Below are 12,156 nucleotides of genomic sequence, written 5' to 3' on the forward strand. Positions count from 1 at the left end.
TCCAGGCTGTATCACAACTGGCCATGATTGGGAGTCCCGTAGGACTGCGCACAATTGGCCCAGCTTTGTCCGGGTTAGGGTTTGGCCGGGGTAGGCCATCATTTTAAATAATAATTTGTTCTTAACTGACTTAACTAGTTAAATTAAATAAGTAACAAACATCAACGTTTTGTGGAAGTAAACCAGCAAGCCATAAACTTGTACGGACACAAGTTTAGTAAATCAATTTGCTTTGTCATGATGGATGGACATTTATAGTTGCACAACATGAGTTAATGTTTAGCCTCTCTCCATCATTTGCTAAAGAGATTTAGGGAATCAGAAACAGGAGAGATGCCTGTGTGTTTCACGCTGAATGAAACTTTGTGACCAACTAGTCCTGCTTGCTTTTCACACGGTCCACAAACTGTGGTCACAGCTCATAACAAGAGGAGGCTAAAGTGTGGCAAAATGACAAAACATCCTGCCTTTTCCAGAAACTTCTAAATTGATGAATAAGAGGACATAACTTAAGGAAGTAAAATGTCTTCATAAACCATGAGGAACAAAACAGTAATTCAACATTTTCTATTGTCATATTCAATTGAGAGTCATTAAATGATATAGCAAGCCAGATTTTATCATACAGTATAAATAGCAAGTGGGGTTAGTATGTGATGTATCACAGACCCAACATCTTTTTGAGGGTCGGGCATGACCCTAGACCTTTGAAACACCTGTCTGCATACGTATGGTGAGACGTAAAATACTATGACGTGATTATATCTTGGGAGTCCAGGCTGTCTAGATGCATTGGGTGATGTTGTATGTTTGGAAAACTGCTCATGGTCTTTGGCTCAGCGTAACTGTTTATATGCCTTGAACTTTCTGAGAGGGTATAAAACATATATCAACAACACTCAAAAAACCATGACACATAAAGGTCCCAATGATCTCATCACCAGATAAAGTAAAGTAAATCAAATCAATACATTTTGTTATGAAGAATCACTCTTCAAATGTACTTTGAGGTGTTGGTTAAACCTAAACATGCTGCCTTTCCAGGGAGAGACTGGCTGACCTGACTATCATCAGAAAGCCGCACTTCACATCAACTCGCTTACGCCACACTCCCAACCACCATTCTCCCAGAGGCCAGCACAGCTTGAACAGAGGCAAAACTATAGTGAAACACTTTCAAGTGAGCCACCAGTACCTATGAACAATTATCAAGATTTCAAAAGCTATTTCATATTTTAAAATATAATTTAGAAAATCTCTTCATCCATCCTCACTTTATGTTTATGACATACAAAACACAATAAAACTAAAACTTACCTTGCCCCCCTCGCAAAAATATTGAAACCTCTTGAAATGCAATTATGACTTAGAAGTTTATATCTTATATATAAATATATAAAGTAAAACGTTTAACTAGCCCGAGAAACTAAAACTGATCTATGTGTTCCCACAACTGAAAGATTTTCCAACTAAGAAATTAAAGCAGTGAACCCTATATTACTTCAGTCTCACTAGCATGGTTTGCCACAGTTTCCTATCAGTTTAATCTTGTTTTGGAATCAAACAAAGATACCATGGAATGAATAGTGGGGATTTTATGACTGTTATCAAGTCCTCCAAATATCCGTTTTTCCATGAGACCTAAATTAACTGTCCTCTGTAAGATTGAGACCATAGCTCATGCATGATATATATATATACAGTCCTGACACCTGGCCACCCATAGCATTCAAGATTTGTAATTCACTTAAATGAATAACTATGTAATAAATGTGTAATTAACATCAGATATGACCTCTACAATTATAATATTTCAATCATCTAAGTAATTTAGGTATAAGTAATACATAACATGCAAAAGCAACACACAGCACACACACATATTAAAAAAATTACAGTACCTTGAAAGGCAAATCCTTATTTTGAAAATATTACTGTAGTTCAATGTACATTTACTTCATTCAGAAGCTAAATTCAGAAGCAATATGCTACTTCATGGAAGCTCCCTGATAAACTAGGTTTTATTATTATTATTACTGTTATTATTATTTTTGCGAGTAGCCGAGACATACCCTTGCACTGAATGCTAGAGATTATATGACTGATGTGTTAACAGGGAGATGGGCAAGCCCCTCGCTGAAGGTATGTATACCTTTAACAACATTTTTTTTTTACATAGACTTGACAAAAAAAACACCTCTGATCATTCAACTATTACGTCTGTATTTGCTCATTAGTATGAAATGTTACGACTTAAATTCCTTGTGAGTAAAGGGGGTTGAGCCTGCCCTTTTATGGTGCGCTACAAAGGGTTGCTGGATTGCATCATCGCAACTAAGCTTCCACAGTGCTATAAATAGGATGACGTCACCACGACCGGCCCACCAACTAGTAAATGCCGAAGAGTCCACTATAAAAAGGGGTGATGCAACGCTCAGTCGACAACTGTAACTTTCTTACCAGAACAGAAGAGTCTCACACCCAGGAGCCGAATAAATGCCTTTCAACGTCTAACACAATTTATTCACTGAAAACATAATCAGGTAGGTCTATTTTCTTAATAAGAAGTTTCTTCCGGTGTTGGATCGAAGTGTCAGAAGATCCGCCTAAGGTGCCCACAACAGCCGAAATGTTGCATAGTTTAAGACGGACCGATGTCCATTCATAAAGAAAACGGGTTTAAATGCACAATTCTTAGGCTACTCGTAACTTTTGTTTTTGTGAATTAAACTAGAGTTTATTTATATTTGTCTTATTAGTTATTTTGAAACTTGAATTATAAATGAACTGTATTTACCCGACGACTGGGTAGATGTTACATTTACTGTCCTTAAAAGTGACACGCATTGTAACATTGTTTAACAGGGATGTATTTGCCGGTATTGTTACATTGTTGGCATGTTGGGCTACAATGTAGAAAACTTTAACTGCTGTGTCTGGTGGAATTGTAGCGACGTAGCCTCTAAGGTATCACACCCATAACAGAGAACACGCTAGCGTTCTTTTGTAGGCCTATAAAATATTCCAATGGTATACATTAGCAAGAAACTATATTTTTTGACGTGAATACACCTTTTCTATAAGCTTTTATTAATCGTCTTGCTCACTTGTCAAGATGTTGCTGCTTATCTGACGTTCTATTCAGTCCAGTGTCCAAGGGTTGTTGTCTTGCTTTTGTTTCGATTTTAGTACGCGTTATGTGACAGAGCACCACTTTTTGTTTCAGTTGTTCATAATGATGCTTCAGCATCAGGGATTCAGCCTGTCCGAGATCAGCGCGTCAGCCTTTGTGCCCTGCCTGTCCCCACCTGGAACACTCACGCTCGAGGACTTCACCAACTTCACTCCCCTGGTAAAGGAGGAGTTGCGCTACGCTATCCACCACAGGCGGCTGTCCAACGGACTGAGTACCGATATCATGAGCGACTGTGCAAGCTCAAGTTCAGACAGACCGTCAGAAGCCACAAGTGTCAAGAGACTGGTAAGGATGTCGACATTAGCCGCGTACTGTAATATCTACTCCTTTTCAGTTATTTTTTGGCCCGCACAAAGCCAATAGTAATTCTTACATAGTAATAAATCTTATAGGGGCTTTTTTTTGTACAGGCCTATGTTTTCACCGAATTGTGTGAGACGGTGGTAAATTAATTCGTAGCTATACAGAACACTGTAATTACATGTTTACCGACACATTTTAGCACACACTAGTTTGGTGCTGTTATTCGAGGTTGTTCATTTTCCCAATGTGTGTTTATCAGGCGACCCCGGAGGAAAGCGAGAGGAGGAAAAGAAGACGAGAAAGAAACAAAGTAGCTGCTGCCAAATGTAGGAATAAGAAGAAGGAAAAAACGGATTGTCTGCTAAAGGTAAATTCAATATGTATTTTAAAGGGCAGTACAGCCTTATTGGGATGGAGAGAGATTATACATTTTACCCAGAGGCTGCCAGACAGTGTTATATTATGCAATATCTTTATTTATTCAAAAGGTTTTTCAAATAAAGTTAGAGCATCATGAATGTGCCTCAGTGATACTTTCTATTTAATCTCCCATAATTTTTTTATGATTTAAGTGAAGGGTAGAGGTTCCCCTTTTTTATGTAAGGGCTCAATGTAATTATTTGCATACAAACTCAATTACACTAAACATAATTGAGTATTCAAAAGATGTACCAACATGGTTAACAGCATCTGACCAAACTACTATTCCAGGAGTCTGAGAAACTAGAGTTGGTGAACAGTGAGTTGAAGGCCCAGATTGAGGAGCTGAAGAACCAGAAGCAGCAGTTAGTCTACATGCTGAACCTCCACCGGCCCACCTGCATCGTACGGGCCCAGAACGGCCAGACCCCTGAGGACGAGAGAAACCTATTCATCCAGCAGATCAAGGATGGAACCCTGCAGATGGGTCAACTTGATCACCACCACACCTCAGTGTCAACCGCTTGTGGCCATCTCTGATCCACCCACTCTGGGGTAGTAGGATACTACTTACACACTCAAGCACTCACCTTCCCCTGGCTACTGCACTCTGTACCTGCATCAAGTGAAGGCTCTTTTAGGCCATCAAAGCAAAGGAGCTTTACACGTTCCGCTCCTCAACATTTTGACTGCAGCTGGGTTGGTGATAAGAGGAAGGACTGGACAGCACAAGGACGGACACCCCGTGTTCCACCTAGGGTGGCTTGGGCTGTTCCGGCACATAGGGCGAATGTCAAAGCACTAAAACATAGAAATACATCTAATGTATTTATTGTTTCCTTAAATCTTTTACAATTTTATTTGAGGTAAATTACTGATTCTCTATTTTTGTACTAAAGCATGATGTCAAAGTGGTAAAGGCACATGATTTCACTGGTCAGTTGAGATATATGCTTGTTGAGGAAAAATACTACTTGTATAAGCTATCTTTATGGCACACAATACACGTGGAGCGATATTAATGGCTGTGTACTGTGTGCGACATTGATAGCTGTGTTATTACTGTCATATTGAAAGTTTTTCGCATACGTAGGTATGAAGTGTTTGCTGTTATTGAATATATTCTGTATTAGCTCTGGCTATAGCTCACTTTCTTCCCCCTTGACTAGCCTAACAAAAACCTCTGAAGCTGCTACTACTACCACTAACTCAGACGATACAGGTGTAGTTCATATCACAGGAACCCTCTAATAAGAGGACAATATAGGGAGTGCATGTAATGTTGATTCACTTAGATAGCATTTCATTTAACTTACTGACAGACAATGGCACTGTTAGACCCGGAACTCTTTTCTTGAAAATCAGTCAATACATTTCTGTAAGCTGGTGTATTCTGACTAGACCCTGATTTCGTAGTGATCTGTCGTATTTTCTCTGAAATGTTGAAGTTATGCTTGTGTGTTTCCTATTACATTTTGTTCACGTGTATACAAGTGTGTATTTACTGTATAACATATATGTAAACCAACTTACACCTCCCTATTGTCTTCAAAAAGGTGTTTGTTTGTGTTATTGAAGCTGGATTTATCAAATAGAACCACTAGGTATAAGTAGCTTGATATCTAAGTGGAATTATTTAGCACTCTGCTTGTCTGAGGTTCTCACTTTGAAGTCTTGGAAGATGACATGAATTGCCTCAGTGTTTGGCTGCAATTACCAAGTCACTGCCAAACAACCCCCTTCCCTCTCCCCTCAGTCCATTGGTTATGCTGCCACTTCCTCTTGTTAGGCTCATTGCGCAAACAACACATTTTTATGATCAATAGTAGCTTTTGTCTCTATATTCATGTGTGGTTTATGGTAAGGTACTGTTTATCTGTGTGTGTTTGTGAGTAAACGGTTGAGAGGAAGACGGTGAGAGACGCAGGCGTCCATGTGTTTTATTTGTTTTTGTGTAGTTCAGTGTTTCGTGTTCAAACAGGCATGCTAGTCATGGCTGGGGGCTTACTACTGAAATACTTAATTTGAAGGATGACACGCCTGTTTTATGTTCTTCAATACCTGTCTTGTTTTTCTGTTTCACCTTCCATTTTCTTCTCTCACTTAAACATTGTTCACTAAAGGAATTTGTGTAATGAGAAATATCACATTGTATCAAGTCCGGTAAAACCACAAGATGAAACCAATTAAGTACTCAATTCTGTCTTTTGATTTTTCTGTTTTTGATACTTTGTTAATAAATATATATATACTTCAAATGCTTTTGTTTTCTATTGTTTCTGGGGAAGGATTCACAACATTTAAAACATTTTTTTTTCAATGGCATGGTATTCAATGGCATTGGTATATTGACATTGCATAGTTGTGATGCAAAATAAATATTCATGAACATGTTTAGCATCTTAGCACATTATTTGTGTTGGCGTTCATCTGACGACAAGCCAGGACATGTCTCCCTCCAGAAGACTCATAATATTGAGGGCGGGCCAGGCAGGGGAGAGACTGGAAGAGTGTGTTCTCCTGTGCCTGGCCTGCTCAGTATAGTTCAGTGGCTGTTATCTGATGAGATAGGCTGTGACATAATGTTTCACTCAGAACAGAAGTATCCCTCACTCCACCCCATCGTTTTGTGGTCCATATTCCATAAAAAGTAATATCCCATTTTTCTGATGGTGGTTTTTGATAACTACACATGAGTAACTCAATACTCATAACAGCCAGAATGCAGCCAGAGTGTGGGACATCTTTATTCTTGTCACAGACTGCTACGGTAGATCAAATTACTGACCGTCCAGCGGTTATCCTGTAGTGTTTCTACAGAATCTTCTTCAGTGTTTCTCTAGAACATGATTGTGAAACATGGATAATACTTAGATAACTGATTACTCTGACACATTTCCCTAAACACAGGAAGTTTAACAGACTCTGAGATGAAAATCTCCATAATCTGAACAGTGGATCATGATCTAAACAAATGATTAACCATTTTAAAGGCACTGGATCATTATTTGGCACCAGAGTTCGAATTTGGGGTAAGTTGGGAGGTGAAAAGGTCTGTGTGCTGTAATGTTCTCATATGTGTAGCACCACACAGGATGTTTTCATTCTCTCTTGCAGAGGCCGAGGTATGTTATTATCCTGTATAGTGCCTTCAGAAAAAAAGTGTGTTATAAAGTGGAATTTAATTGTCATTTTTGTCAACGATCTACACAAAATGCTCTGTAATTGTAATTTGTTAAAAGACTATATGAAAAATAAAACACTAATATATATTTTACATAAGTATTCAAACCCCTGAGTCAATACATGTTAGAATCACCTGTGGCGGTGAGGACAGTTGTGAGTTTTTCTGGGTAAGTGTCACGCCCACCCTGACCTTTTCTTTATATTTTGGTTAGGTCAGGGTGTGACTAGGGTGGGTACGCTAGTTTTGTAATGTCGAGGGTTTTTGTATTGTCTAGGGTTTTTGTATGTCTAGGGTTTTGTAATTCTATGTTAGCCTGATATGGTTCCCAATCAGAGACAGCTGTTGATTGTTGTCTCTGATTGGGGATCAGATTTAGGTAGCCACTTCCCTTTGGTGTTTGTGGGATCTTGTCTATGTGTAGTTGCCTGTCAGCACTCGTTTGTATAGCTTCACGTTTTGTTATTTTGTTAGTTTGTTCAGTGTTCATCCTTTAAATAAATAAGAATGTACGCATACCACGCTGCGCCTTGGTCTGATCCTTATAACGAACGTGACAGTAAGTCTCTAAAAGCTTTCCACACCTGCATTGTGAAACATTTTCCCAGTATTCATTTCAAAATTCTTCAAGCTCTGTCAAAATGTTTGTTGATCATTGAATATACCTACTGGTTCAGGTCTTCCCATAGACTTTCAAGTAGATTTAAGTCAAAACTGTAACTTGGCCAAACATTCACTGTCTTGGTAAACAACTCCAGTGTAGATTTGGCCTTTAGGTTATTGTCCTGCTGAAAGGTGAATTAATCTCCCAGGGGCTGGTGGAAAGCAGACTGAATCAGGTTTTCCTCTAGGATTGTGCCTGTGCTTAGCTCCATTCCATTTATTTTTTATCCTGAAAAACTCCCCAATCCTTAATGATTACAACCATACCCATAACATGATGCAGCCACCACTATGCTTGAAAATTGCTGCAAACAGAATGCATGTTTTGGAATATTTTTATTCTGTACAGGCTTCCTTCTTTTTACTCAGTCAATTAGGTTAGTATTGTGGAGTAACTACAACGTTGTTGATCCATCCTCAGTTTTCTTCCTATCACAGCCATTAAACTCTGTAATTGTTTTAAAGTCACAATCGGCCTTCCTTACAGATAATTGTATGTGTGGGGTACAGAGATGAGGTAAAAACATGTTCTAAAAACATTTCTAATATTACACAGAGTGAGTCCAATCAACTTACTATGTGTACTTCTGAACTTATTTAGGGCTTGCCATAACAAAAGGTTTGAATATTTATTGATTCAAGACATTTCAGCTTTTCATTTTTAATTCATTTGTAAATATTTCTACAAACAATAATTCCACTTTGACATTATGTGGTATTGTGTGTAGCCCAGTGACAAAAAAAATCTAAAAATGATGGCTGTAATACAACAAAATGTGGAAAAGTCAAGGGGTGTGAATACCTTCTGAAGGCACTGTATCCCATCATGATATCTGTTCCTTCAGCCTTGCAGAACTCAACTCATTCTCATGCCACAGATAATAAAACATGATCAAACATTTACATCAAGTACCATTTGCAATGCCTCTCAGAGTTGCTCTACAAAATATAGAACAGGAATGATGCAACCCTTAGAGAAATGTGAATTGTCTCAACATTGCAATTCATGCAATGATAGGGAGCCCTACTTGACATCCTGACCTGCTTCCAAGATTATGAAATGGGCGTGACATTTGAATTAATCTCCAAAGTTTTCTGGGATTCCTTATGTAGTACAGGACAACCACAAGCATCCACACATGAACTGATTGATGCTGTAAATCAATATCTATATCATAAATCCCCATCCAGATATCCATTCTCCTCTGAGCTGTGTCAGTTTGTTGATAAACTGACCTCTCTCTGTCAGGGTCAGATGAGAGTCATCATAGTGGGGTTGACACTGTGTCATGAAGCTCTGGGTGATGCAAGACAAGAAACCATGCTGTGCCCTTACAGGAAATGTACTATGAGGAAAGCTTCTCAGACATACAGTATCATGATGTTCAGTTCATGTGGAAAATTGATGCAATAAATTCATATGAGAACAGCATGCACTCAACAGCAATTGTAGGTCCCTTGTGAAATGTTAGTTCCACTCCTGCAGAGTTGTCATTGTGTTTTAATTCCAGCTTAATGCCTACCACCAGGGTCAGCCCCAGGCATACGTGGTCGCTCCCATTTAGTTTTAGGAATCAGTCAGTGTCTCAATTTACTGTTGAACGTTAGAATAGTAGAATACACAAGGTGCAATTTAAAAATGTGCTTCAGCAGTTATGTCAGTAACTAACTAAGGTTTCCATTCCACCTTTTTATGCCTGTAAAGTGCATGTCGGATGTAAAATATCTTGACCGGCCTGATGGAAACAGCAAATTTTTAAGTAAACTTTCCAAACGTAGACAAAACAAAAATACGCTGAACAAGGTGGGATCTTTTTTTTGTCAGTAAAAATAATTATGTGAGAAATGTTGGTGGAAAAGCTTTTATGCACATATTGATATAATAGCCATCATATCGAACTAAACTTGGAGTCACGAGATGACATGTTGTATGGTACCCCCACTATGACTTGGAGTCACGAGATGACATGTTGTATGGTACCCCCACTATGACTTGGAGTCACGAGATGACATGTTGTATGGTACCCCCACTATGACTTGGAGTCACGAGATGACATGTTGTATGGTACCCCCACTATGACTTGGAGTCACGAGATGACATGTTGTATGGTACCCCCACTATGACTTGGAGTCACGAGATGACATGTTGTATGGTACCCCCACTATGACTTGGAGTCACGAGATGACATGTTGTATGGTACCCCCACTATGACTTGGAGTCACGAGATGACATGTTGTATGGTACCCCCACTATGACTTGGAGTCACGAGATGACATGTTGTATGGTACCCCCACTATGACTTGGAGTCACGAGATGACATGTTGTATGGTACCCCCACTATGACTTGGAGTCACGAGATGACATGTTGTATGGTACCCCCACTATGACTTGTCGGGAAAGCATGCAGTTTATTAGGCTGCAGATTAAATCAATTGTGAACTTCACAAGATGGTGAAAGTTCAAGGTTGATGAGCTTGACACTCCTTTCCAATAAATATTGAGGGTCTTATTCTGGTGACATGATTTTCAATGCTTGGCTAGAGCACTCGTGCCAATACCAAAATGGGAAAACTCGCTATATAACAGAAACAACTCAGTAGAGTTGAAAATGCGATGGAAACTCATTTAACTTATTCGGTACATGGGAATTTGACCGCAAATTGTTTTTTAATGTGCACTATTGTCATCACGCACAGCCTTATACCTGAAACAAGTCAATTTGATGGAAACATCTCTGGTGGGAAAATGTGTATAGTGTTTTTATACAGATGTTTGAATATTTGCATTAAAATCTGTCGCCAATTGAATGGAAACCTAGCTACTGACGGTCACTCAATTAGCCCATGCCAGCTTCATATTGGTAAATTAGTCTAGTCAGCTATCTAAACTTGTAATCATGGCCGAATTATTGACCAGGCATGAAGGGTACTTCCAAGGGGCCCCATTGATTTTGTTAGTCACTTCTCACTCAGATAACATATTAGTATGGAATAAGTCATGGCAAAATGTGTAGACCCCAAAAACAATTCTCTCCACCCTATGGCAAAATGTGTAGAATTGCATGAAATTAGCTGTAAAAATTATCATTTTTATCTCCGCCCCATGGCAAAACGAATAGAAATCCATTAAATTAGTAATAAAATTGCAAAACCCCCATGGCCAAACATGTAGAATTGCAACAAATTTGCTATAAATGTGCAACATTTTCTCTGCACCCCATGGCAGAATTAAACTATTTTTCTCTCCATCATCAAGAGGGGGGGCCACTCAAATGTTTTTCCCCTGAGGTGGATGTGCTCCCCAATACAATTTTGCTTCAGGCCCCCAAAAATCTAGGCCTGCCAACCACTGTTGGTGCTTTTGACAATGTCATGCTTGGTTTTGAATGGATGTTCAGCTTCAGCAAAGTCTGGATATGTACCTATGTCCTTTTAGAAGCAACAAGGTGTAGAAATTAATGGGTGAGGCACTGCATCGCAGTGCTTGAGGTGTCACTACAGACCCGGGTTCGATCCCACGCTGTGTCGCAGCCGGCCGGGACCGGGAGACCCATTTGCCCAGTGTCATCCGGGTTAGGGGATGGTTTGGCTGGCCAGGATATCCTTGTCCCATCGCGCTCTAGCAACTCCTGTGGCCTGCTGGGCGTATGCACGCTGACTTGGTCACCAGTTGTACAGTGTTTCCTCCAACATATTGGTGAGGCTAGCTTCCGGGTTAAGCGAGCAGTGTGTCAGTCAAGAAGCAATGCGGCTTGGCAGGGGCGCATGGCTCTCGACCTTCATCTCTCCCGAGTCTGTACTCTCCTGAGTTGCAGCGATGGGGCAAAGATTGAGGATATGTCACACTGGGCATTCCATATGCCAGAGCTACGCATCTAGAATATTCATTGGCAAACAAAATGTCTTCCTCCACTACAACTTCTCAACTTGACACAGTATATTCCACAAAAACATGTTTCAGTTCCTCTGAAAGTTCATGCCCCATACATTTACACAAGAACAACAAGGGACAGGGAATGCATCATAATCTAAATGTGAAATATTTGTCTCTCATGGTTCAGTCACTAGAGTGCAGTAAAATGACTAGTTTACCAAATCTGACAGCCATGGGGCACACACAGACAATGACGATCATTTCTTTGAAAAAGTATGCTGTTTTTATGCTGTTAACGTTCATATTTTTTCATTTGAATGTAGGGTATCTATTGTATACCTGCCAATGGGGAGGCAGGGTAGCCTAGTGGTTAGAGCGTTGGACTAATAACTAATATTGTTTCTGGTAAAGGAGAAGTTCCCACATGGCCAAACCCAGATACCGGAACACCAGTTCAAAAACACAAGTGATTAAAGGTGCGGTAACCACATTTATCAGACTGAAAGGGAGATGGTC

General features: G+C 39.6%; 1 protein-coding gene across 1 annotated transcript; it reads left to right on the forward strand.

Moving 5' to 3' along the window:
• Window positions 1-2,395: 2,395 nt before the first annotated feature.
• Window positions 2,396-6,312, forward strand: LOC112217632 (cyclic AMP-dependent transcription factor ATF-3). The gene is made up of 4 exons (XM_024378056.2): window positions 2,396-2,543; window positions 3,227-3,481; window positions 3,759-3,866; window positions 4,211-6,312. The coding sequence occupies exons 2-4, from the start codon at window positions 3,236-3,238 to the stop codon at window positions 4,457-4,459; spliced, it is 603 nt and encodes a 200-aa protein (XP_024233824.1). The 5' UTR covers window positions 2,396-2,543; window positions 3,227-3,235; the 3' UTR covers window positions 4,460-6,312.
• Window positions 6,313-12,156: the final 5,844 nt, after the last annotated feature.

The sequence above is a fragment of the Oncorhynchus tshawytscha genome, linkage group LG18 (assembly GCF_018296145.1).
Source record: "Oncorhynchus tshawytscha isolate Ot180627B linkage group LG18, Otsh_v2.0, whole genome shotgun sequence".
In the NCBI taxonomy this organism is placed as follows: Eukaryota; Metazoa; Chordata; class Actinopteri; order Salmoniformes; family Salmonidae; genus Oncorhynchus; species Oncorhynchus tshawytscha.

What these genes read in the sequence shown, in the direction of transcription:
- LOC112217632 (XM_024378056.2), top strand. Translation starts at nt 3,236, where the DNA reads ATGATGCTTCAGCATCAGGGATTCAGCCTGTCCGAGATCAGCGCGTCA. An exon ending in CCACAAGTGTCAAGAGACTG is followed by an intron (nt 3,482 to 3,758) that starts GTAAGGATGTCG and finishes TGTGTTTATCAG; the next exon opens with GCGACCCCGGAGGAAAGCGA. An exon ending in AAACGGATTGTCTGCTAAAG is followed by an intron (nt 3,867 to 4,210) that starts GTAAATTCAATA and finishes CTACTATTCCAG; the next exon opens with GAGTCTGAGAAACTAGAGTT.